General features: G+C 38.2%; 1 protein-coding gene across 4 annotated transcripts in view; it reads left to right on the top strand.

The window, feature by feature from the left end:
- CCDC186 (coiled-coil domain containing 186) overlaps positions 1-27,652 on the top strand; it is a 39,211-nt gene that overhangs the window by 7,476 nt on the left and 4,083 nt on the right. For 3 of the 4 annotated variants that reach the window (XM_055802370.1, XM_055802375.1, XM_055802383.1), the window contains 14 exons: positions 8,206-8,899; positions 11,929-12,055; positions 14,444-14,572; positions 15,440-15,652; positions 16,296-16,415; positions 16,962-17,066; positions 17,409-17,507; positions 18,256-18,342; positions 19,133-19,275; positions 22,222-22,477; positions 23,155-23,344; positions 24,417-24,497; positions 25,539-25,749; positions 26,800-27,019. In XM_055802370.1, coding sequence (XP_055658345.1) covers positions 8,220-8,899; positions 11,929-12,055; positions 14,444-14,572; positions 15,440-15,652; positions 16,296-16,415; positions 16,962-17,066; positions 17,409-17,507; positions 18,256-18,342; positions 19,133-19,275; positions 22,222-22,477; positions 23,155-23,344; positions 24,417-24,497; positions 25,539-25,749; positions 26,800-27,019 — 2,661 coding nt within the window. In that variant the 5' untranslated portion in view covers positions 8,206-8,219. Of the gene's footprint in view, positions 1-8,205; positions 8,900-11,928; positions 12,056-14,443; positions 14,573-15,439; positions 15,653-16,295; positions 16,416-16,961; positions 17,067-17,408; positions 17,508-18,255; positions 18,343-19,132; positions 19,276-22,221; positions 22,478-23,154; positions 23,345-24,416; positions 24,498-25,538; positions 26,107-26,256; positions 27,021-27,652 lie in introns of those variants that run through there. The other variant, XR_008746887.1, reaches the window with a different exon arrangement.

The raw sequence follows: 27,652 nt of genomic DNA, 5'->3' as shown, positions 1-27,652 counted from the left end.
TTGAAAAGCAAAATAAAGATTAACAGCAGCAATTGTGTGAGTTATTTATCCACTGCAGTTTGAGAAAGAACCAGGAAATAAGGATCTTAAATTACAATGTAAAGAGAATTGCACTGAAGCAATTTGAAGGGCCTTGGTTTCTATGTAGGCTTTTTCTGTAATCACAGGTGGACTTTGTTTAGAGGTATACAGTGTTTCCCTAGCAAATCTACAGCACAAACTGCAGTAGCAACACAACTACATGAGTGCTGAAGTGACATCCATGTAAGAGTGGTAGGGACTTCTCCTAACTCGAGCTGCTTGTTTGGTGTCACCAGATTTTTCTGTCACTTAGCTGCTTGGTACTTAGGTCCCTGCTGACTGTTGGGGTCATCTGCCCATGAGCCATGGAGCACTTCATCACTCATTTCTTTGTCTTCCACCTACTCTCTGAAATGCATCGTATCTGTATTGCAGCTTCTGGTCATTTTGAGACTTTAGTCAATTACTTAAAGAACATTTGAGTACTCTGCTGTGGCAGATACGAAATGGAAGGGGAAAGGGGATAGCTTTGTAAATTTACGTTGTACTTCTATTTAAAAATGAACTTGTTTAAATATCCTATAAAACCTATCTGAATGCTTTTTACATATCCAGAGGTGAAGAGATACGTGATCTTAGCTGATGTGAGAACTATGTGTTTTTGCTATTTTGTGGATTGGACGTATACTTGTTTGGAGAATAGATGGTTCCCTCTTCATCAGTGGTTCTGCTACAAGGTCTCTCTTAGGAGCACAGCTAGGAACAAAAAACATCTACCAAAAGATGATGCAAAACCCTTTCTGGCTGAAAGCTGACATAATTGACTGCTACTGGCCATTGTATTATGTAATGCGTGGTTGAATGTGTCTGGTGTCCAGTGAACTGCGTTTACTGTATTAACTTCTTGTCTCAATGCTCTTCACTTTATTTCGAAATCCACGCTGGTTTGAACAAGTTTTTTGTGTATGCACACACCTTTGATGGATTACATTAGTCCCTCGTTCACTTTTTTGCCCCTTTTTCCACAGTATGTTCAAGCTTTGTAGCTTAAATATATTTTTTCTGTTACAGCTGTGATTTTTGTTTCTCAGGACCTTGACAGTCGGTCTGTTTGCTTACAGAACCATGCCAGGCATGCACTTCCGTCATTCTTTAATCTGTTTATTGTAGAAGAGCCCCACTGTGATAAGTTTCTAGGTGACAAGGTGCACACTTTCTAATTTTTTCCCCTTGTTGTTGGTAGAGTCTTCTAGACAGCCACACCTCAGTAAATGCTTCCTATAGTTGTCGTTTAATATGCTTCTTCAGATGTTATCTTTGTTTCAGCCAGTTTCAAAAAATATTTTCTCCTCCTTGACCATTTACAACATCAGTGATGATAGCTTGGGCCAGGCTATCTATTTTATGAAATCAAATGCTAGCGTATCTGCTTAGGAAAGTCCTTTGTAGTCAGGGATTTAAAAGAATCATGTTTGTGCTCCATAAGAAGATTGAAAAGACAGGCAGTTTGAAATGGCGTAATATTGAATTAAAATGTACCAGATTTTCAGTGCGTGCCTGTAATAACAGACTAGCAGGCTGTAGCTGGGAGGGGTTGTGTTCCTAATTAGATCTGTGCAGACAGTAGGTAGTGTACAGGGAATTGCTTTCATCATGAATTAGCTTCTAGTGGCTGGGAATTAGCAGTACTGGAATACAGGGGAAGATTTTCAACTGGTATAGTGGATAACCTGATGGACAGCCAAGGGTTGAGGGTGTCAACAGCTTTCGTAAAAATTAAGAGTGTTTGTATGTATATACTTTTCAGCAGAGGAAAGAGGAGGGCTGACTGTTAAGAGGTGCTTTTTTCTTTGCCGGTGAATGGACTCTGAAGTGAAAATTTACTGTTAAAGCATGTGTGGAAAGGAATAAAAAGGAATAACTTTTGACACTCCTTCCCCCCGCCCCTCCCCCCCATCTTCCACCTTTATTGCAGCATTTTCTTTCAATGGGCACAAAAAGTGGGAAGAAAAGAAGAGGGAGGGAGAAAGGGCTGAAATTTTGATGTTAAAATGATAGGTCCTAGCTGTCTGCTAATACAGAAGAACAGAGTTCTTAAATTTTCAGACAAAGCATTCTTCCGGTGAAGGTGAATAAGGAGCTAGTATGGTGGTTCAGTGTAGGTATTGCTTTTTTATTTGTAATCGTGTTTCTGGATTATACCTGTAGGAAGCTGTCCATTGCTGGCTTCTGTTCAGACACCTGTGTGTTTCATGTCATGTTTAACAGTATACTTGGAAGAGTGATGCTAAAACAAGAATAATTAAACTTACTTTATTATCACATCTGAAAATTAATTCTCATAACCTTATTTATGAGAATATAGTTGTATTAAAATCAGAATTTGAATTGGAGGAGCTTTTAAAATTAGTGGCATGTGTCTTCTAGCTGGTAAATGGTTTCCTTATTTCTGCAGGTAATTACTATGGTTTTAGTCCAGGAACTAAATATTAATGTCTGGTCACATACTTTCTTACACAGTTATATAGCTTTATAAATCTTGGATTAATAAACAGTCAAATTAGTGATCAGACATGCCATCAATGGCACTTTTGGAAATTCTGTTTTCACTTCACTGTAAAAATGAAACTATAAACAAGTACATAGTCACGACAATTTTCATAGCAATGACAAAGTACCATTATTAGAGCTTTTTATTCCAGAAATCCAGCTAACATGATGTGGCATAGTACATGCTCAGCTTACAAGACTGAGATCAAATCTTGCATACAAAAAGTTCCTTGACTTGTCCACTTAGCAGATTGGTTTGGTAGAACAAGTTAAGACCTTTGTCTTACATACTGGTAGTTTGCAGAGCAGGTCTATACTGTTAAAATAGCTAAGTAGTAAACATTATTTGACTTAATTTAAAAGTAATGTTAGGCTTTGAGATAGATTATTTGTGGACAATAGAATGTAGATGGAAATGCCCAAATAAATTCCAGTAGCATGTAAATTTTATTCATCTACAAATTTTACCTTTGTGTGCTGTGATTCTGGAAGGTTTTCTATATGTTTGTAACTTCGTATCTATGAATAGCTCCTGAGGTCAGGGCTGAACAAACAGGATGACTGCTCCTGAAGGTAGCTAGAAGAAATAAGTTTTTTGTCTTTTTGGCATGTTACAGGACCATATATCAAGGTTTTTGATATTCCCCCTAGATAATCAATACTTACGTTGAATATACTTCACTGAAGAGCTTAAATGAGTGATTGTCACGTTGGTTCTTTCTTTTATCATTTGATTAACAGTTAATAGGGGATGTTTCTATTGTGTAACAAAGTGAATTAAAAATAAAATACTGTTTCCTGGGTCCTTGCTTTCCCTTACATACCTGGGAGTCGTTTGTGCCCTGTAAAGTTGGTGTGCTGTCTGCTCGTTGTATTGGCAGGCTCTCTGCGCCCAGCTTTTGATTTCAGTCAGTTGTGCTATCAGCAATTTAGCAATGAGCACATCTCAGTTACAGTAGTATGAGAAATGGTTGCAACCCTTGCCAGTACTAGCCTTTAATGTTGTGTGTCCTGTGGCTGCAGCTTAGCTACTTCTCCAAGTACTAATGTAATACTTAAAATGAACATCATATGCACTGATGCGGATTTAAACCTAATTTTTGTGAATACCACAAGGTAATGAGGGAAAGTATGTATGTTCTTTGTTTCTTCAAAGAACACGTCTATGATGAGGAAAAAATGTGTCTGATAACAAGAAAAAAACGAAAGGAAGGCAAAGTTTTGGTTTTGAAGGGTACAACTTGCCTATGTTCTCATGTATATAATGCAGAGAGGCGTTTTGTTTGCTTGTGCAAGTGGGGCCCATGGGCCCATTATTGCTGTCAAGGAAGCTGGACTGAGCTCTGTTCATGTTCCTCATTCTCTGCCACTCACATCACCAGGTTTTGAATTGATGGGTTTCCACTTGCTTTGCTGTGTATTACTGCATTGTGGGGAAATGCAGGCAGCTGTCTCCTTAGCTTTAGAATAGGGGCAGGAACACAGGGAAGGTGTGTTAAGAGAGTCAAACTAATTGTGAGCTGTAAAACGAGAGGAGGAGGATTTGTCAAACTAGTTGTGTGAGTGCTAAGGGTCCTGTCACAGCAGCAGAAAATGTTGTAAGCCAGTGACAGAAAGCTTTCATGTGCTACACTAGATGTTTGGCAGTTTCACAGGATGGATGGTTATTCATGGTATGTGGGCAGGCAAGCTTGGGCTGGGCTAATCTCAAAATGCTAATTTGAGAAGTTCCTACTCTGGGCCTTTTAAATTGACTTAGTAGTGCTTACATTCTCCTGTGGCGTAGGCAGCAGAGGAGACAAGACAAGCATGACTGAGGAAGATACTGGCCATCCAGTTTAGATGATGAATAACCCTGAGGAAGGAGCAGAGCAAATGGTTGAAGGTAGAAGCTTAGCAAAACAGTACAAGAAGTGCTCACCTGGCACTCTGCTGTCTCTCAACATACTGTATGTTTTCTGATGCATAAGCAACCTGTCATTACATAAAACCTGATTCATCTGCTTGAGTCAGGATTTGCCTTTTTTGATTGTTTTTGACACCTGCTGAAGATATCATAAAAGACACTATTTTGTTTTCTTAATGCAGTGACAGTGTGACACCATAACCTTAGTACTTCCCTGATTTTTGGAAGAGTCACTTGTAAGGATGGGTAGGATAATAGAAGATGGATAGTAAACCTGGAAAGAGATGGAGCTGCTATCAACTATGTATCTGGTGTCCAAATATTATCTGGGGCTGCTGTATTTGTTTTTGATGTGAAACAAGTAGTAGCATGTTTCATTTCAGCTGGCTACTACTCGGCTGACAATGTTGTTTGTTTTAAGCTGCTTTCACACAAAACATTTGCTTACAAAGCAGGAGCCTTTTCTTCAGTGTCATTACTACTGGGTTTTGTCTCTGGCCCTACAAAGGAGGTATCTGCTATATTCAGTTGCCTGAGGTAGGCACAACAAACTTTGGTCGTTCAGGAGACATTTGAATGTCAAGGTGAACTTGCATTGACGATCGCTCCACGTGATTTCTTTGGATATTTCTGGTGTGAAAATAAATTGTGATCCTATGATGAATTGTAAAGTTTTATCTGTGTTTAAAGGTAATTAGAACATGAAAACTAGTACTATCCAATGGCAATAGGGGAAATAAAATATCTGCATAGGTCATGAACAGATTCAGATAGATTGGGCAGATGGATCTAAAATCCAGTGTATTGGAGTTGGAAAGAATAGGTACTTAATGTGGTAAGTTATATTCTGAGTACCATAGAAAATTAGGGTAGGTCTGTAGGGAACACTGAATCATCATAATTTACTGTTCATGCTTTAATTGATTTGTATAGTCACTATGCAAATTCCCTATGCATTTGATACAAAACCTACACTTTATTAATGATTAAGTGTAAGATATTCTGGATATGGAGTTGGTGGCATTTTATTGCTCTGCTACTAATTGAATTATGCAAATAGTTGTAGTTCTGCTTCCACGTAGATTAATTTTTCTCTCTAATACTATTTCACAGTACTATTTACAAAAGGAAGTAACACAATAAGATGAAAACTTGGTATCCTTCCCAAGGTACTGTCTTAACAGAGCTGTATTTTTTCACCTGTTGCTTTCATATGAAGAGAAGTTCTATCCAGTTTGCTGACTGGACTGGAGATTTTGGGTGTAGTAACCAACATGGAAGTTCACGTATCTGGCCTTACTACTTCTTTTCTTGTGGGAGTGGTGAACTACAGCAGCTGGGCGATGATGAGCAGCTTTGAGGCAGTAATACATAAAAAAACTGCACATTTTGGGGGTTTTGGAACACTTTAGGAGGTACTTCAGAAAAGGTTTAAAATGAGCCAAACCCCTGCTCTGATCATCCCAAAGAAAGTGTCAGCAAGCACTTGGTAGAGAAGAAAAAAATGTACCTCAGCTTTGTACTAATACAGCCTCTTTCTACAGCTTAGTGTGTGGATTTTAAGCTACCTATGACAAGAGGGAACAGACAGTAGAAGGTGTATTTCTTCTTTCCTCTTAGCTGCATCATTTGCAAATTATCTTATGGCTGTTGACTGTATTAAACGCACCATCCTCAAAATAACCGTGTTTTTAAAAGCTTTTTGATTAAGTAGGAACTAGTGTGGTGTTCTGCTATCAAACTGAATGCTTTTTCTTGTTATGTTCATTCTCTTTGCTTACAGCTTGAGATAGTCAGTGGGGGTTATTTCTTTTGTTTGCTTTATTTTAGAATAGCAATAGTACATTTTGAACTCTCATAGTAGCATAAGTTCTCAAAAAGTAGATAGGAACCAAACGAGCAATTGTTTTGGCTGCACAAACCAAGTGCAGATTTGTTGGCTCCACTGTTAACCTAAGCATAAATCCTTTGAAGCAAAGGGGAATCAGAGTTTCTATTAATATCAGAGAAGAACTGTTTGTAAAATGGTGAGTCTCTTATAAATTCTTACATTCACCATCTATGTTCTCATTTGTAGCTTTCCTTACCATGTGCTTTCTGGTTCCTATTGATTTGAACTCATTTAGGGGCTGCAGCATTGAGATTTTTGCTTCAGAACAAAAAAGGAAAAGCGGTTTGCTTGTAACTTAAAAATGTGTAATTGTCATTTGATGATTTGTGACTGTTACCCAGTCATGGCATGTTCCCTTTCATACTTTCAGCCTTATGCAGTTTTCTTTATGCTTTACTCTTTTGATTAACTGGCAATTGTAGCCCAACTGTTGGTTTCAGGTACTAGCAGCAGGTTTTTCTTTGATGGTAATTTCTGGTAGAAACAGCTGGGATGAGGCTGCGGCTCTTTCTTCTAATCATATTTTTATACTTAACGGTGAAAGGTGATAGTGGTAGCAATTAGTCACAGGCCTAATGGGATTCATGTATTCCTCTGTTTTAGCAATGTGAGCCTCAGTACTAACTGTTGGTTAGTAAGGCAGGACTCTGGAGGAGTGTAGCCAAGCGGCACAAAGGGTTTGCTTTCAGACTGAGTCAGTGCGCAGAGCTTGGACCATGTAGTTGAATGACTTTGTGTGACTGTGTAAAGAGAAAGCTAAACAAATGAGAAAGCAAGTATGAAAACAAGCTTGATGTTGCAAGATGGTAAGGTTACTGCTTCCCTTGAGATAATTGGTGGAATAGCAGAGTTGGAATTTATAAATGAAAAGTTTGCCTTGTTTTTAAATAGTCTAATTTATCCTGTATTGGAGGGTAGGGTTGCATCTAAAAGTTATGACTGCTGTAATGAATTTCTCCTAACGGAAATGGTGTAAGAGCTTCTTGTGCCTGCTAAAAATGCCAGCAGTCTTTCCAGACACCTGACCATCTGGGATTACTGAAAAAGAAGATACAGCATTATACCCAGGCTCTTCCATAAGTGTTCTGGCTATTTGGATCTCAAGATGGTGTCCTTCTACTAGAATACTTTCTAGGTAGCTTTTCAACTCCTCAAATGTTTGCTCTGCAAGGTATTTTTTGAGAGAGCAGATCTGCCACAGACCATCTGTGCTCTTCCAACAGGGGATTTTGGCTGCTTGAAAGCAGATGGGAAAAGAGAATCTCACCCCCATCCTCCCCCAGCCCCTTCCTTTAGGTTACTGGGTACAGATACATTTTGCTGTGTGGGTGGTGAGTGAGGATGTGACAGTAAAGTTGTTGAATATTTTGGTTGGATGAAGGAGTTGTCCTATGTTGTAAAAAGGAGTAAGTCAAGACCTGTTACAGAATGGTCATATTGTTGCTTTTAAACCACATATAGGAAAACGAAAGCTGTAAGGCTCTAGGTTTTGTTGTTTTAAGTCTGAATTTCAGAGTTGATTACTTGGAATTTTTGTGCATTTAAGTGATAGAATTATTAATTCTAAAAAGCTCTGCTTTTTTACTGTCTTGGCATTTATTGTCCCACTACTTCCTGTTTGCTATCCTTGATCTCTCACCTTCTTCAGAAAAACTTGTGTTGGAGCATTCAGTTAGAAGTCAGGCTGGAAGGTCAACAAACTCTGCATAGCACTTAAGTATCTAAATATTTTTCCCCTATGAATTTTACTTTCCAGTAGCCTTTCTTCCCTTATCTTAATCTGTTTTCATTTTGATTTTGTGTATAATATGTTGTGTAACGTGGATTTTACTTCTAGATTTCCAAAGGAAAATGATGGAGGGATATTTACCAGAAATGCAAAGCACGCTGGAGCCCGTCAATCGGTTGGACAATGCCTCTTCCAGGTCCCCAGATAATGAGAAGTCTGATAATGCTTCTGGAGTGAAGGACTGCTCAAGCATCAGTTATACTGGAGATGGTGCTGATGTCTTGGAAGGGGAATCGAGGTTGTTGCCCTTGGACCAGGATTTAACAGCTTTTGGCATAAGCAGCAATGGGACCCTGTCAGAAAGAGAGGAGCAGCAGTGTGGAGGGGCAGACTGCGGTGCCAATACCTGCTCTGAAAGAAAGATAGAAGGCTGCACAAAACCAGAACATTTATCTAGTGAAGAATTGGAACGAAAAGATCCAAAACCTAATCAGACAGAACAATCATTAATGGAAATACTACAAGAGCTAAGGGAGGAGTCTGACTTTGTGAAAAAGCCAAGTGATAAAATCTATTCAGAAAGCCCTTATGACACAGACTGCACAAAGAAGCTTATTTCCACAATACATCAGAATTCCTCACAGGAGGATTTGCTAAAGGAAATAGAGTCAGAACTCTTATCTACAGATTTTTCAAAGGAACGAAAGTTCCCAAATGGTGTGCAAAAGGGTGAACATGCCTTGGCTGTGTTTGAAAAATGTGTGCAAGATAAGTATGTGGAGCAAGAACAAACTATAAAAAAGTGAGTATTTGAGTTTGCTCATCACGATTGGAGGTGTGTACTGAACAAATTTGGGTGGATGTTGTGTACAACTGCATACAACATTTTGGTAGGAAAAAATCTCTTGTGAGTTATAAGGACAGTTAATAAGCTTTTTTAGTTATGCTGTCTTAAGTGAGGATTTTTTTTTACTTGTGTGTACTTGTAAATAAAAATGTGTGCTTAGGTCTCTGAATTCTTGTGGAACTGAGCAGGAACTGAATAGCCAACTGTTCAGTTGAGTAGCCTGCCAGTGTCTAGAATTACTTAAATACTGTAAAAGTAACGGTGATGTAAAAATAGTCCAAGGTTCATTCAGTCCATATATGTCATTGCAGAAATGAATCTTTGTCATTATACTAACTCCTGCAGTGTGTGTTTCATTTATGAGTTTGAAATTGTTTCTTTTTTGAGTAGTATTGTCTCCAGTAATAATCCAGTAAAGCTTCTAATTAGTTGAGAGCTATTCTTCGAGCTGGAAATATCATATATAAACTACTGTCTTACCACATTTTATAGGAGGGCTTTTGAAATGCATCGCTTATAGACTTTGCTGTAATAAACTGGGCTTAATAGTTCCACCAGCCAGTTTACTACGTGAAGAATATTTATATTCATCAAAAGCCAGTTCATTGCTTGATTTCTTGATTCACCACTTGGCATTTTGTATTCTGTTACTCCTTTAGGAATGTTTTTTGCTAACAAAATGTAGCCTCTAAATTCAAATTTATTCCTGCTCGCAGAGTAGAAATTAGTGTCCTACTCTTCATATAAGGCACTCTGATACCATGGTATGGGAGGACATCAAAGGGAATGAAAACAGGCAAAGGGAGAGATGCCCAATAGATAAAGTGTTCTCTTGCACCTCACCAGTTGACCTCTGACAGAAATGATAAATGTGAGGAAAGCCAGTTGATGGCAGGAAAGCTTGAGAATGCATAGTTAGACATTCAGTAATTATGGAGGAGGAGGAGGAGGAGTGGGAATCTGCAGTGGTGGGTGTGTAGATGGTTGTAATTCCAAGAGATGCTAAGTTCATGAGTTATTTGGGTTTTACTTACAGTAAACCCAAAGGCAGGTGAGTGTTTTTGGCTATGGATCAATTACTTTCTTAGAGACAAATGTTTATATAGATACATGTCTGTATTATGTATATGTACAGAAAGTTTTTTATATAAACCTGCAGTGGTTTGGCCTCGGCTGGATGCCAGGTGCCCACCAAGTTGTTCTGTCACTCCCCTCCTCAGGAGAATGGGGGGGGGGGGGGGGGGCGGAGAAAATAAGATGGAAAAAACCCTAACTTGTTGGTCAAGATAAAGGCAGTTTAATAAAGCAATAGTAAAAGTCATATGCATGGAAGTGAAGGAAAACTACAGATGTATTCTCTACTTCCCATCAGCAGGTGATACTCAGCCACTTTGCTGGAAGCAGGGCTTCAGTATGTGTAGCAGTTGCTCTGAAAGACAAATATTGTAAATAACAAATGCCCCTCCTTCCTCCTACTTTCTCTTAGCTTTTATATCTGAGTAGACATCATATGGTATGGAATATCCCATTGGTATCTTTGGGTCAGCTGTCCTGGCTATATCCCCTGCCAAGATCTTTCCCACCCCCAGCTTACTAGGGTGAAGGTGTGGGGGTGGAGACACAGCCTTGATGCTGTATGAGCATCACTGGTGTGTTATCACCCCCTTTCTAGCTACGAATACAAACATAGCACTCTGAGGGCTGCTACAGGGCTCAGCCAGACCATATACAACATGTCTTTTGTGTGTCTCTTTTTCTTTTCTTTCTTTTTCTTTTCTTTATCCCAGCTGCACCCCTTTGACTCTTGGAGACTCACCTCAAGAGTGTAAAACTGCTGTGGAACATTTTATGTTTAGTCCAAAGGGCATTCTGAGTTGGGTTGATTTTTGTCCCTTAGTTTATAATCAGCAGAATTTCTTGTAACATTGCTCTGAAAATAGCGCAGTTATCTCCTGTGATCAGATCTAATCTAGGTGAGCAGCAACTGTGTGAATTAGGAATTTCATTTGTAATCCCAGAATATTCTTCAATAGATTAGAAAACATATCAGAAGTGCTAAGCACTCTTTCACTGATGTTTTTTAATTCATCGTAATTTAGGAAACTAGTTTTTTTTAGAGTATTTTTTTTTTTCAAAGAAGGGGAACTAAAAATGATAGTGTATGTGTAAAGGGATATTTAAATATCTTGTTCAGGTAATTGCAAGCCTCCCACAAATTCATGCAAATAGTGGTCTAGAATATCCACCATCTAACTGTATCTTCAAACATCTAAATACATTTGAGACTCTTGTTTATACAGCAATACCGACAATGTAACTTCTGAGTTTTATGTATAACTATCTTCTATTGCAGTGTTGGAAGGTCGAACTAAATACATGTCAGCTTCAACTCAGGCTTCAAACAGCTGAGCTGTGAAAGAACAAACTATTGCTAAAAAATTTAACTTCCTAAGGATTGTGAGCATGGACATTGTTGTAGTTATGTACCCACTCAGGACTTAAATCAGGGTTCCATTTCTTACCAGGTTGTGAACTTCAAGGGCTACACTGAGCAATCCATGAAATGAATACAACGTCTGTGTGTGTTCAGATATTTGACTGGTGGAACTATCTTGACTTGAAGTTACTGTCTTACAAATTCTTTAAAATTATTAACGTTTACAGTTCTGTAGTTGCATAGAGGTACCAAATGACTCATGTCATCATGGACCGTAACAACCCCAAAACACTTTCTCACAATTTTCTCACAAGGAATATGCTGCTTACTGGTCAGGCATTAAGTTTCACATGTACAAGAGAATTCTTTTGTAAGGCTTTTGTAGATTTCATTAGTGTTTTTGGCTGTAACTCCCTATAATATTATCAGATCAAAGAGCAAACCCCATATATCTCAAAATTAAAAGCAGCCAACCAACCAACCCCCCAACCCCCGTACTGATGTACTTTGCTTTTTTTTTTTTTTTTTGTTTTTTTTGTTTTTACAGATTGATTAAAGAAAATAAAAAACATCAGGAACTGATTGTGGAAATTTGCTCAGAGAAGGACAACTTAAAAGATGAGTTGAAAAAACGAACAGAAACAGAAAAGCAGCACCTCAGCATTATTAAACAGGTACAGATAACAAAAAGAAGTGCTGGTTAGTATGTCACCTGTATGCGTTGTCACTGTTGCCACTGATAAAGACATCCTTGGTAGTGTAGAGGAGAAGGAAGGAATGACTGTTCTTAATATCCTAAGCTTTTTAAGAGGCTAAATCTGCTTTTCCAAGAAATACTCATTGGCTAAAAACATTTAGTGTCTTTAGATAAACTGACTTTCTAGATTCACATCACTTGAGGGTTTTGTATCTGGAAGTCTCTCTTCAAGTGAAGAGAGTTACCATTTCATGGGTTGTCCTGGTAAGTGGGTTTTGTGTACCTTGGCTTCCTGCTGGACACGGTGTATGTTGGAAGGCCTGTTAGACCATTTTATGAAGAAATGACACATTCAGTCTTTTATCCTAATAGGATGATTTATTTCTTGTGTGTAGACATCAAGATCTTAATTTGTAATCTTTATCTTCTGTTAACTGTTTCATCTGCTAATAGAAGTGGATGGGAGTGTAGTTACAGTTGTTAAATGTTAACAATATGTGAAATAACTGTAAAGGGTAGAGCATATTAACTGTCATCGTGCACATAATTTTGGTATTGTCCATTACTATATACAGGCATTTCCCCAGTGAATTGTTAAAACCATGACAGGCCAAAGAGGAACATAGAGTGTGAATTGGTAGTGTGGGAAGAAAAGGTTCACATCACGTATGGCTGCTTGCCTGTACACAGGGTTATCTACTAATGTTCCTACAGTTGCTTGGCCAGCTTTATAAACTGATGATAGATTACAGCTTAGAAATCTGTCAAGAGATAGCATTTAAAATACTAATTTCTGTTTGTCAGACTACTGGTGATACTGCCCTAGTTCTCAGGTCTCTCAGTTTCTGCAATCGCACAGAAATCTATTCTGCAGTGTGGCAGGCTTGTAGTGTTCCAGAGAAATGTATTCACGTATGTAGAAGTTTGTTTGGTTGATTATCAAAGAATCTTTGAAAATCCATGATGTGATTGAAAATGGAATGGAAAAGTCTTATTTTTAAGTTAAAAATTAAAATTGCATATGCCTGAATAAGTCAGAATGAGCAGCTTACTTGTTTTGTCTTGTGTGCATTTCTGTGATAGCTTCATGAACTCATACAGTGCTGTATCACACAGCAATTGCTTTATCCCATCCTGGGGGGGTGGGGGAAAAATTGTGAGGGAATTTGTTTTGCTTTCTGGTCAGATAAGTAGGTTCTGTGGTATTACATGCTTGCAAATGATTTCAGAAAACACTGGTTTGGAGTGTAATACTTCTATATTGTAGTTGGATAGCACCTTGAGTGGCAAGATACATTGCAGTGAAACACTTGAGTTTTTCCATTTGCGATGCAAGTGTTTTATTGTTACAGTTTCCGATTTAGTGTTTTCTGGTAGCTTTCAAGTAAAGGAAAGCTTAGCTGTGCCCATAACTGTATGCATGCATGCTTGTATGTGTAAAACCTGGGGTTTTTTTATGGGAAATGATTCATTTGCGAAGTTGAACAGGGTGTGTTTGCGATCAATTCATTGTGTGGTAGCAGAAGTATTTTAGGTTGTTCTTGCCTTTTATGTAGCGGTTTGGAATGGCACAAAAAAACTGACTCTGAGATCTTGTACTTTTTTACACATACACCCCAAACCAAACAAAACCCAACCAAAATAACCTTGGTGACTGGCTTTAGCATGGAACAAAGGGATAGTCATTACGATAGAATTTGAACAACCTTTGGGTAGTGTGACAGCTTATGTAGCCATCACTTGCTCTCGTACTAGTGTTGCTGTTCCTTGTCCTGGACTTGCATGGCTGTGCAGTGAACACGCTCTGGGAAGTGCTCCAGTTGAACACTGGTAGTCATTCTTCAGCTGGATCAGGTCTCTGACTTGGTTCACTAGGCTGCTAAAAAAAGTGCCAGCACAATGACTAAGCACCTCTTATTTCTGGAGTTATTTTTCCAGTGAATTAATTTCTAGTCCATTTCAGTATTGCTACACGGCTGCTTTGTTGGCATGGTGGAGGATATGGCACAGGGATAGCAACAGAAGGGTGGCAGGTGAAGCAGCTCTGGATAGCCAGCACTGCTCTGGCGCCTCAGCATTTGCTGTTAGTCTAAGTTCTTGTGTGGTAAGTTCCTGTGCCTCATGTTATACTTGATTTGATGCATCTTCAGTCTCATTGATGATAAGAATTGACATCTTTCGTGCTTGTACTGTAATGCAAATCTAGATGCTGATATGGATAGTTGCAGCTTGACAAGTGTAAAATACAGGTTAAAATCTGTTGAAGTATCTAATTTTGTGTGAAATGTTCCTGCCTGTTCCTGCCTGTACAAAATATGACCAAAGTCTTATTTTTCCTATAATTATATCGTATGTTGTCTTTTAGTTGGAAGCAAGAATGGAAGAGCTTAATAAAGATGTGAAAGCTAGTAAAGACAAACTTTTAACTCAAGATGCAGCAGCCAAAAATGCTATTCAGCAGTTGCATAAAGAGATGGCTTTCCGAATGGAACAGGTATTATGGAAATACTGTTGTTTACTGAATATCTTATGAACAAACTTAGTTCTTGTAGGAAGCATGAAGCCTCAGTTGTTAGATCACTAGGTAAGGCAAAATTTTCCAAAACTGGAACTACTATCATGCATTTATCTATGTATTTTTGTAGCTGGCATCAGTTGATTGCTAAATAGCTGTTAACACTGATAATGTTTGTATGTGTGGAATTCAGCCCTCAAGGAAATCTCATTTTCCTTGCCTGTAAGCTGATATTGATTCAAAAGGAGATAAAAGCTGGCAGCAGGTTTTTTCAGACAGGCTATTACAAATCCAGCACAGAGCTCTTATTTTGTCTTGTGTATAACTGAGAACTGAGATGATTTTTTTTTTCTTCTTAATGTCATATAATGCCAAGTATTTTCTCTGTTGTATGAATTCTAAAGCCCAGTGTATGATTTTTATTTTTTTATCTTTTTAAGCAGACTTTGTAGGCACTGGATGAGGGTGATCTGTAAAAATAAGTCACGGGATAATGATTGTGCAGTTGACATGTGGATGAGGGAAGACAGATGACTGGTGCTGCTTATTTGTGAAATGATTTTGTTACTAAAACTTGGCAAATACACTTCTTTCCTTCTGAAACAACAAATTATATTCCAGATTACTAACGTATTGATACCTCATTTGAGATGTTCAGCTGCAAAGCTATGTATTTACTGTTAAAGTATGATTAATTCCACTACTTAAGTGGGATCTAATGTTAGTCTTTTTTGAGTCCTACTTTGTTATGCTACTGTACTACACTATTGAAAATAGCCAGTAATGTTTTATAAAATCTAATTATGAAATGCAAGATTGATTTATTCTATTTTATTATTTTTCAAGGCAAACAAGAAATGTGAAGAAGCACGCCATGAAAAGGAAACAATGGTGATGAAATACGTCCGAGGGGAGAAGGAGGCACTTGACCTCCGAAAGGAAAAGGAGATACTTGAGAGAAGAGTGAGAGATGCAAACAAAGAAATAGAAAAGCATACTAATAAAATCAAACAACTTTCTCAGGAAAAAGGAAGATTGCACCAGCTCTTTGAAACTAAGGTACTCTTAAGTATTGCTGTATGTCTTGAGTGAATGATTAAAAGCACTATCAGAACAACCTTATCCCTTGTTTGGTTTTGCACTTGGTGAAAGAAACGTTTGGTTTTGCTGTGTAGCTATGAAAATCTCTTTCCACCAAGGGAAGGGGAAGAAGTTACTGAGTTCTCATTGTCCTCTTTTTGAAGTTCCTTTTAATAGTTCCTTGAATACTAGTTTGTGAAACATTAGGTGCTTTTTTTTTTTTTTTTTTTTTTTTTTACTAAATTGCAGATGCCTAGATTTTAAGGGAATTTCTAGCTTGTTTGGTATTTTTATTTTGTTAAAGGCTGTAATGGCATTAAATTATTGCAGTCTTTTTTTGTTGTTTTTCTGTGTTTTCACTCTGTATTTTCTCTTTTGTACTGCTGAAAATTGGTAATAAAGCAACAGAATTTTTCAGATCCAATTAAAAAAAATGTCATTCTTTTTTTAGAAGCCAGTAAGAGATTTCCACCAAACTCTTAAATTATCCAGGTGTTTCAGCTTTTGCAAAATCCAGACATTAAGGAATAAACCTTCTGCATTTGACACTTGAACAGCAGTCTTGTTGCAGAAGCACTGGATGATCTAAATTCATAAAATAAAAGTTACGAAATCTTCTTAGGACGGTGAAGCCACTCGACTCAACAGAGAAATAGAAAAATTGAAAGAAGAAATCAACTCTCATGTTATTAAAGTAAAATGGGCTCAGAACAAATTGAAAACAGAAGTGGATTCACACAAGGTTAGTGAAGTGGTACTGGTATCATGACATCAAAATGTAGTCAGAGGAATGTAGTTGCTATACTATTTATATATAGTATTAAAATCTGGTTCTGAAGTGTTCTTTGTTTAATTTGAATATACCTGCAGCAAAAGTCAGAATAGTGCTCTTAGAGATACTGAAGATACTGATACTGAAATGGAAATGTTGAAAGGATGTGAGGGGAGGATGTCTGGGGGGGATTCTGTTTTATCTGGTGAGAAACTTTATTTGTGTTTTTTGTGTGAATTAACTGTCGACTTTAGTTTTTATGTGATGGAGTTAAATCTATCATCTGAAAATGAGCATGGCACATAACCAAGAAATCCTTTTGTTGTGCTTTCCTTGTTGGTACAAACGAAATTGCATGAACAGTTGAATGGAAGCAAGAGGAAAAATAATGCTGATTTCTTTTTTTCATTAATTCTTTCCAGACTGAAATAGGAAACTTTCCTAGTCATAAAAGTTTTTTTCCCAGATTAAGTTGGATAAATAGGTTTAACCCATTATTTATTACTGTCTTTGTAGGAAACCAAAGAACGCCTCAAAGATGCAATGACAAAATTAACTGAAGCAAAAGAAGAAGCGGACCAGATAAGGAAAAACTGCCAAGAAATGATAAAAACCTATCAAGTAGGCACATTTTCTTAGGAGGTGAAATTAGTGTTTAGCATCTGAGTCTTCTTTTTCCTCCCTTTCTATCTTAAGCTGTAGCAAGGAAGAATTAGCCTGTGAGAGCTACAAAACTGAGATGACTAGTCACTGATTTATTTATTTGGAAAATTGTTAAATAAAAGGGAAAACGTGTCTATTAGCATGCGGGGGATGTGTGTCTTTCTTGACATGTTCAGAATTATTAGATATGTACCTACAGCAAAGACTCAGTTATGTGAAAAGCTGTCTTCAGGCTCGTAAAACTAGAAAGGAGAGTGTAAAACTCTAAAACTCTGTTTACATTTCTTCAATTCCTTTTAGGAGTCAGAAGAAATTAAATCAAATGAATTGGATGCAAAACTCCGAGTAACTAAAGGAGAACTAGAGAAACAAATTCAGGAGAAGTCTGATCACCTAGAGGTAAATGCATGGTGTGTGGAGGCAACACAGTTGGCAACCTAATAGTTAAGAATGCCATGAGTTTTCAATTTTGAGAATCTTACTTTAAGCTGCTTACAATTTTTGCCAAACATTTTTCTTTGTGCCTAGTACTACATCCAAGGTATTTGCCTCCAGCCCTGCTTTTTGGAGGATGTTTTTAGCTATTACCTTGGATTCAGTTTTTAAAAACGAAGTTATGGGACAAGTGTGATATGATGAGAGTGAAATAACTGCTCTTTCATTTATAAACACGAAGTTGCTGTAATTTAGAGCACAAATTCAGACGATAGGCAGGCCTTTCTCTGACAAGTATTTTGCCAAGCTACATGGCAAGGAGAGACAGGGAGCAGTCTCTGTTCTGTGTAGAGATTCACTAGCCCAAAAGCTAAATTCTCTAATGATTTAATACCTGCTCACAGCTCCTGTGCCATCTTCAGTTAACCAAGTGTCAGTTTGCCTGGAACTTTCCCCAGGGGCTGTTGCAGTGTAGATTTGTACACCTAAAACCAGAGTGCATAATCTCACTTTTGTTCTCAGTTCTTCTGAGAATAATGAAGCTTTTAGGCTTTGCTTTGCTTTTTGAATAAGTGAAACAAACCTCTAGGGTACCTGCCTTAAGCCTGCTCAGCTGTTGCGGTGGCCTGCATTGGCCTAGATGTTTTTTGACATCCCAGGGGATGCCACTGTCCATTTAGATTTCTCAAGAAGCTTCTCACTCTTTAAAAAGGTTCATCATGCAAAAATAAAAGAACTGGAAGACTTGAAGAGAACATTTAAAGAAGGCATGGATGAACTTCGAACACTGAGAACGAAGGTAATGTGTGCTGTGTTGGATTGCAGTGGAGGCTAAAGGCATGGTGTTGGGGTTTGGAACAAGACTGTATTCAATCTGTTAATTGTATTTTTACTTCTTTCGGAATACGAAGTGTGATTAGAGACTGGCTGGCGTGACACTAGAAGGGATAAGTAACTTGACTCTGGGTAGCCTTTCTTAGGAAGTTTCTGTTGATCCATAGTACAACGATGTTTTGTTTCATGGTATGCACCTCACTTTACTGAAAAGTTGAGAAACATTTTAGTAAATATCTTGTAAATTCAGTAATTTTAGAAGTATTTTTCATTTTCCAAACTTTTTCTACCTGTGAAACTAGTTTTGTAGGGTTCATACATGTGATCTCTGGTAAAGGAGTATATGTTAGCCGTAACTTCTGAACGGTCTAATAGATTAGGATGCCAGTCCCTCTATCCAGAGCAGGATTTAACTCAATAGGACCTTAGAAAAAGGGAGGAAGACATAATAAGGGATTGACCTGGTAACTGGGGAAAGATAATGTCTTTGGATCCTGGTCCATTAGACTGGCAACTTTTTAAGTCTTTGGACAAAAGTAATATTAATCACGCTTGGTTGATAATTTTTTTCCTTTTTTTTATCTGTTTATTTTTCGTACTGTATTTGATCTGAAATACTTGGGATATTGTCCTAAGCTACTTGGAACTGCCAAAAATAACACAGGAGCTTTGTACAACGGTCCAGACATTTGATCAGAATAATTTAGTTCTGAAGTTTCGGAGGATTAATAGTTTCCGTTTCTTTTTCTATTTAGGTGAAGTGTCTAGAGGATGAGCGTTTAAGAACAGAAGATGAATTATCCAAGTATAAAGAAATCATTAATAGACAGAAAACTGAAATTCAGAATTTGCTGGACAGAGTCAAAACTGTAGATTGTCTGCAGGATCAACATCAGAGGTACAGCTGTGCACTTTGAGGAATGATTTAAAAGATTAGCTGGCATGTGGAAAATTTTTCTTTATTGAAATTATTGATGCTTTAAAATGTATTGTAATTTGAAGAAACCCTGTCCTAACTTAAATGTGTTTCTAATCTAAATCAATATTGTTAGTACTGGAGATAACCTTGGTGGCTACTTATAAAACAAGGGGATTGAGGCTGATAAATGTAATTCAATGTCTTTCATTATTAGAATAGGAAGTGCTTGCTTTCTGGCATACTTTATAGGAAATTACATCTTCTAGGTGTCTGTCCAGTGCTTATTTTATTGAAAGATTGGGGAAAAGCAACTAAACTGGAAAGACAGATTGCTTCAAAATTGCGAAGGATGAGTTAAAGCATTTAACAAAAAGGATTCAACATATCTGACATGCTGTATTCAGATGGTAGGGAGCAGTTGTATTTCTAATGGACTGGAATTAATTCTGCTGTGTCAAAGCTTGCTCATTTAAGAATGTGAGGGAAATAATCTCAGAAAATTAGGTTTGTGAGCACTTCAGAAGTGTCTGAGCATAGTCATGTTTCTATATGGTGCATATGGACTAGAATATACAAATGCTATCCATTTCACTGATCCATTAACCACCCACATGTCCCTTCTGTGCTTGTAAACAGTTCTTACTTAAAATTGAAAAATATTTTGGTGATTACATGCCTTCCTCAGGGTTTAAAGAATGAAGCATTTTCCATTTGCTCTGTGCTGGTCAGCTGTATTGGCACCTTGTCATCAGCCTTTCTAGGGAAACTGCGATATGTTAGACACAGCTGAAGCTTACGCTTTGATCAATAACAGTTATTTTTCACTTGGGATCTTGCCAAATGAGTTAAAATGACTGTGATGGCAGTGTGAAACTACAAATGTGTTTTTCCAGTTATCTTTTCCTCTCAGTAATTGAGACATGCTTAAATATGTGTCTCATTCCCATTCAATTTGGATAGACATTTTTTATTAAGTATCCTTCCCATACAACACTTATTATCCCTACATCAAGTTTCATATTGTCTTGTATTTCTCTTTTAGAATTACTTTAACATGTTTCCAGTACTCCTCAAAATGTTTGATAAAGCTGTGGAATCTCAACCAGAGATTTAAAACTTGAACCAGTAAATTCCCGTTATCTATGAAAGGGAAATCCTGGAATCTTGACCTCTCTTTTTTCCTATTGTTGTGTAGAATAAACAAACTTACTGCCTTTCATTTTCTTGGAAGCAAATGGAAGGAATTTCATCTTAATTCACACAACCTTTTGTGTTTTCTTTATGAGAAAAGAACAGAGGAAGGGAGAGGTTTCTTTAAGGAAAAGTTGGAATTGAGTTGTCCTTAAATATATAAAAAGCTATTATAAAGGGAATGTTTGGCTATCCTTGTTCACTGGAAGAAGGATAAAAATAGGGATTTTTGCAGGAGAGATGATTTTAGGTTGAATGCTGGTAAGAACTTTATGGTTGAGCTGGATACTGATTACCCTCAGTGTTGCCTGGTCTCCTTCATTGGAGTATTTTAAGGATAAAGCTAGCGGTCTTTTAGGATGGTCTGAATATCTAATTTTGTCTGGTTCAACCCTATTGACTAGACATTTCTGCTGTCATAATGAAACAACATATTTGGAAATGTGAAATACAAGCATAACCTTGTGGCGTAGGTTTTTAGATGGGAACTATAAGTGAGATATTTTGCATTGTAAATGGCTGAAAAAAATCAGTCTTAAGGCTTCTGAAAAGTGGAATTACCCTAAAAAAGTCTGTAAAGGCAGGATGCTATATATTTGATGTTATATTCTAGTAATGCAATGCTAGCTAACTTCTGTTGTTGTTAACCACATGAACTTCTCATTTTGGTAGCTGGAAGCATATAACTTCCAGTTCTAGTAGAATTCAGTTACTCAGTTTTGCAAAATTACAGTTTTCAGAGTTATTAATAATTTGGGTTGCCTGAGCCCCACCTCTGCTTGAAGAAACACGTTGATACAGGTTTGTTGATTTAAAGTGAATTGAGCCACCTGGTAATTATACTGTCTGATAGGGAGTTAAATGAGATGTGTGCCCTTGCTTTGTATAACTTTAATTTTATTTTAAAATTCAAATATATATGCTCTCAGTGAGAGAGTTGGGGTTTTCTGCAGGTGTCGGAAGGTAAGGTTTTAAAAGGGTGTAGAAAATCCTATGATTGAAGAACTAAGGAAATAATAATGCAGGAGCAAATAAGAGGAGGACATTTTTAGTCTGTAACTTTTTAAACAGCTATTTAGTTTTGGAATTACTTTGAATCACTTTCTTAGAATGTTGATCACAACTGAAGATACAGCCTTCTCACTCAAATGGATTGCAAGTGGTAAATCAAAAGTCTGCAAATGTGAGTGCTTCGGTAGAAACAAGAACTTGTTTTAAGGAGAATTGGGGGAGGGAGGGATAGTAGAGTAAGACAGGTCCTTTGAACTGGAGCTGCACTGTGCAGATAAGGGTGTTTGAGAAGTCACCATACTGCTGTCCTGGAGAAGCTCAAAACCTGGAGTATTTCTGCATCTCTTAAAGATAAATCCTTTCACAGAACGACAACCTTTGGGCTTGCAGACCTTCCTCTTATCTATGGGATCTGGTTTTGAGGGTTTTGTTTATACAGAAGCTCGTGAAGTTGAATACAGAGAGATGGTCTTCCTTGAAGAAGCTAATGGCTGCATGTCCTTCTCTAGGGTACAGATATCCGTCACTTCAGCACTGCAACATGTCATGAAATGGAATCTGCAAACTCCCATGGCATTTAAAATGATCCAGTGACTAACAGATGCCCCAGGGTCATTAATTGTTCCTCTGCCTGTTTGGTCCTGTCCTGAATGCTTTTATTTCAGTAAGATTTCATATCTGTAATCTCAGGTTATCCCTAACAAGATACAATTGTTTTGACAGAGATGAACAAGAAATCAGTGCTTTAAAGGAAGAAGTAGATGGTTTCAATTCTCTGGTTGCTGATCTTCAGAAGGACATTGAAGGTAGCCGGAAAAGAGAATCTGAGCTGTTGATATTCACTGAAAAATTAACCAGTAAGAATGCACAGCTTCAGTCTGAGAACAATTCCTTACAGACCCAGTTGGATAAGCTTTCTTACAGTGAAAGAGAGCTGCAGAATCAGCTGGAATGTGTTCAACGGAGTAAAGATGATCTGGTGAGTAGTGTGCATAGTGTTCTTTGCACTAGTAAGATGTCTGATACTGACAAAGATGTGGCACATTAATTCCACCTTGTGTCTTTACTTACTTGACTGCAGTTTCTTATTGAGTTTGCCAGTTTGATCGGATAATAGCAGCGGGATGTGAACATGTCACATTTCTAAGGCGCAAGAAATCCTGAGGCACGCTGCCCTGGAATGGGAGAGTATTACTGTTTTGCTCTTCCTGCCTTTCTGGGAATACAGAGTTGTCCTCTGTGCAACTGTCATTGAAACAATCAAAAGGTTGTAATTTGGCTGTGAAATTTATTACTGTAAACTGTCTCTTAGATCCTGTTTGTACTATGAGATAAATGTAATTTTTAATAAACTTAGTGTGTCATGGAAGGTAATACGACTGCACTGTACAGCTCTGTATGGCTCTGCTGTATCATGTAGATGTTCTGGAGGTAGTTCAGGAGTCTTACTGCAGCATTGCATTGTGCCGCATACTCATTTGCAGTGGTAATATTTAGTCTTAACGTAATGTAAAATGTGAATGATTCTTAGGTTAAAAGCTCGGGGATTTTAACTTACTAGCAGTTAAGTTATGGAAAAGTTAGGGCTGTTGAGCATATTTTATCGTCAGGCTGAAGTTTTTTTCAATGTGACTGAAAATAAGACTGCAATTTCAGGCCACCAAGTTACAGAAGGAGGAAGATCAGCGAAAGCTAGAGGTCGAGACGCTACAGGCTCAGCTAGCTTCAGAGCAGAAAGAATTGACAGCGCTGAAGACCCATGTGGATGAACTGAAAGATGAACTGGCTACCCAGAAGCGCAAGCATGCAGCAAACCTGAAGGATCTCACAAAACAACTTCAGCTAGGTTGAAATTATTTTCCGATATAATGAGTCAGCCCCATCTGTAAGCCCCCTCACAGTGTCTGGTAGAGACTGAGGTCCTGTCTGCATATGTGCACTGTTTGAATGTAGCCCTTCAAACTCTCCCTGCCCCTAAAGACACAGCATGAGTGAGCAAGTTAGATCTTGTGGAAGCTGCAGTTACAGGAAACAGGCCTTACTTAGTGTCAATTTTCAGTTTTAAATACAACTTTTGAAATTAGCTTAGACATAAAATGAAAGTTTTGTTTCAAAAGAGCTTGGTCTGTTATCATATACGTGACTGCTGAAGTGACACTGTAGGTATATATGGATCCTAATCTGTGTAGGAGTATATTCAAAAGTTGCCAGAAGTTTCCTAGTTGCTGACTGTATCAGGAATTGCTGGTGTCCGTTATTTTTTAGTATATTAAACAGAGAGCTTCATTTTTTAGATATGGAGAGACTGATGACTAATCCTGTCAGCAAATAGAAATCATTAAACATCTAATAATGCCTGTGCTCTGAATGCAAATAGAATGTAATCAAATTGGTCTGAAATGTATTTGAAAGAAGGCACTCTGTTGGCATTGTGCAAGACAAGTTCCCTGTCTCTCTTTGTGCATACATGAACAGCTTTCCCTACGGAATGAGTGGTGCTTCTGGCACACATACTACACACAGCTCCCAGGGGTGATACAGTTGGAGATCTTGGAACAGAGTTGCCATTCTGTCATTCAGTAGTTATTTACATTGCAGTCTTAATCAAAAGTAAAATCAAATTTAAGTCTTACTGTTCTCAGTTAATCCTATGTATGACATTACCTCCTTCAACTGGCAACTGCTGCAGGGTGTAGGGATCACGGTGGACATTACATCCAGGTATTTCTTGGCTGGGAGCAGGGAGAGGAGGGGGCTATTCGTTTTTGGAGTTTAAGTTGTTACCGTTATCTTCCAGTGGTCAAGCCATGTTAAATCAGTGCGGGTCAGAGAGGATTAGGGGTTTTGTATGTGTTGTAACACTATGATTTTTGGGTTTTAATCTGCTGTTGGTAACCATCATTTTGTTATACTTTTAGCACGGAGGAAATTGGATCAGATGGAAAATGGTAATTATGACAAAGAAGTCAGCAGCATGGGGAGCCGTTCCAGTTCATCAGGTAATATAGCACATAGCAGGGCTGCCAAAACAATCCTTCGATCTTAGAAAGGTTGCCATGGTGTGCTGCTGTGAGGCTTCCTCTTACTGTGGCTTGTGCATATGCACTGTGTGGGCAACCTCCCGTTAAGGCTGACAAAATAGCCTTTCAGCACCAAAATGCACTGGGCTGAATGCAGTTGTAGATGCTTGTTTGTATTATGAGATTAATGTTTATAATGTTTATATATTTTGGTTCTTTTTAAATGGCTACCTCTTTTATTTTGTTGCTTTTTTTGTTTGGAGGTAGTTCAGAAGACTCAGTTTTATAGAGGACCCTCTTAAGGGCTGCCAGAGGCAAAACAGAAATGAGCCGTGGCTTCCAACATTGTTTAATTGCACTATTGACAGTTGCAACTGTGTAAACGATAAATCAATTAGCATGTTTAGAAGCATCAGTGTATTTGTGTAAAATTCATTACTTTCTATCCGTTTAGAAGTGGTTATCTTTAGCACTGAAAACATCTGTTTCCTTCCTCAGTATCTTCAGGTTTTGAGTTGGGTTAGTGCCATCAGTGTCCTGTAATCTCACTGTATGAGAAAGATAAATACTGAGAAGAACAGAAAGAAAAGAAAATACTTCCAGCTCTAAGCGATCAGGGCTGTGGAGTGTTTATACATAGGGCTTTTTTCAGTCTGTACCATTTTCATGTGTTGTAATGTTAGTGGACTCCCAAAACAGGTATGTTTAAAATCAGCTCAGTCTCGTACAAATTAATATTAATGAACGTGAAGGTCCTTCTGCAGGAATAAGCATTACTGAAGCAAGCACACTTAGGCTCAAGGAACTATGCTAGAGGACTACATTGCTGTCTCGCCATGTGTCATTCAAATGGCATAAAATTATTTATATAAAAGCCTGCTAACATACAAGAGAAACTGACGCTCTGAAGAAAATATCCTAAGCTCCTGAAATGTAATGAATGCATGCACTGTGTTAGTGGAGACATTTTACCTGGTATAAAAGCAAAAAGAGCTTTTACAAATATGAATATATTGGCAGGGTCCCTTAATGCGCGCAGCAGCAATGAGGATCGGTCACCTGAGAATACTGGATCTTCTGTTGCTGTGGATAGCTTCCCAGAGGTCGACAAGTCTGTCTTGGTTGAAAGAATACTAAGGCTACAGAAGGCACATGCTCGAAAAAATGAAAAGATGGAGTTTATGGAGGATCACATTAAACAACTGGTGGAGGAAATCAGGAAAAAAACAAAGTAGGTTCTGAGTTCTGTTTGTACTGATTTTCAGTGTCGAGCGGGTGCACAAGACCAGTATTCCGGATTTTATTAAGACAAGTAATGGTCTAAATGAAAATATTTAAAACAAAAATACCACAGTGACAATAGATCTCAAAGGTATGATTGGTCTTGGAGTTTTTTTATTTCCTTATCTTCCCCAGCAGTTACAATAATTGCAGAGTTGTTTATTACTAAAATTTTTCAGGAGAAGTAGATCGGTGCAAGTGTGTTTTTCATAGCAAAATGGTCACCAGGTGGCTGATTTGAGGTGGACTGCTGCCACTGGCTAACAGAACACGCCATTCTCTTCATGTGCTTAAAAGAGTGCTGAGTGTAAGTATTTGTTTTGGAAGGAGAATCTACAGAATTCCAGATGGTAGTTTGGCATGCTTGTCAGACAAACAGTGTACCTGAGCCAGAGATGGTCAGCATTTAATGTGTGAGCAGGGAAGGTTCCGCTTACATGGAAATCTCATCTTGCAGGATGATGTCTGGAACTTCAGTTAGGAGGGGAAGAAGTCGTGGCATATACCTTCCCTGGAAAATACAGTTGTCTGTTAAGTATAGCTCTTGCTTAATGAGTGTATACATCTGTGTCCATCTGATACTGTCTCATAGAACATGAAAACAGCTTGTGAAGACTATTGAGCAAAGACTTTGTAATTTTTGTTTCATCTGTAGGAAGCTTAAGATTCTCTGTCGGGAGTCTTTCAGCAAAGAAAAGTAGAGGCATTTTTTTTAAGTACCTTTCTTGCTCCAGTAGCAATATTACTTTCTCAAAATAATTGTTAATATGTAAACCTTGCACATTGTGGTGACTCAGCTTGCCAGCATCTCCTACAGCACTTCTGGTATGCCAGGTTTTCCTGTAACCTAGAAATTGCAGGAGTTGATTTTTACTGCCTTTTCAGTAACACAGTACTGCTTGAAAATAAAATTATAGTCTTATGTTAGGGATCTGAAGTTACTTCAATGTCTGACTTTTCACTGCCTTGTAATGCCATGTTTTTAATTTCCTCCCCCCAGAATTATTCAGAGTTACATTTTGCGGGAAGAAGCTGGAACACTATCATCAGAGGCCTCTGACTTCAACAAAGTACACTTGAGTAGACGGGGTGGGATTATGGCATCTCTGTATACATCTCATCCCGCAGATAGTGGTCTCACATTGGAGCTCTCCTTAGAGATAAACAGGAAGCTACAGGCTGTGTTAGAAGATACATTACTGAAAAATATTACGTTGAAAGTGAGTAGTTATGCCAGTTCTTCCACACGCTCTTGTGGTTCTGAGGTACTGCCTTCAAAGAGATGTACGCTGTTAAAAGAACAAAGCTTTTCAGAAGTCAGCTCATTGTGAATTGGTGCCACTGATGGCATTGGGTTAATGAGAGTTATGTAACATGATTGATGCTAAACCTCTGTTTTGGGACCCTTGTATGCTGCACTAACAGGCTGCTTGTGCGTTCCGTGGGGAAGGGCCTCCCCACACTCTCCCCCAGTCACGTGGAGCTGGGAGCATGGGCTCTGTGTGCCTGGCCCTGTGCCAGCCACTGGGTACCCCGTTGAGCCACTGGGGCAACATGTCTGCTGCAAGGGAAAGATGGCAGGCTGGAAAATGCTGTGCAGGCTGCCCGCTGGACTGCGGTGTCCTGCAGAAGTTGGAGCTCTCTTCCTGTAATTATCATTCCCCTTGAACATTATACTTTCTAGACAGCCTGTAGAATATTAGTAACTGCAAAAAAAAAGACTTGTTGAGAGCTTTACATCCTTTATTTAAATGAGCTTGGTTTTCTTCAGCTCTGTCTAATCATTTGCTCTTGTTCTGGATACTTGAAAGTATCAACCTGCTGACATAAACAGTTATTCTAACGTATTCATG

Source organism: Falco peregrinus, chromosome 1 (assembly GCF_023634155.1).
Source record: "Falco peregrinus isolate bFalPer1 chromosome 1, bFalPer1.pri, whole genome shotgun sequence".
Classification (NCBI taxonomy): Eukaryota; Metazoa; Chordata; class Aves; order Falconiformes; family Falconidae; genus Falco; species Falco peregrinus.
Note: the sequence above shows the minus strand (reverse complement) of the source record. Positions and strands in the feature narration are given on the sequence as shown.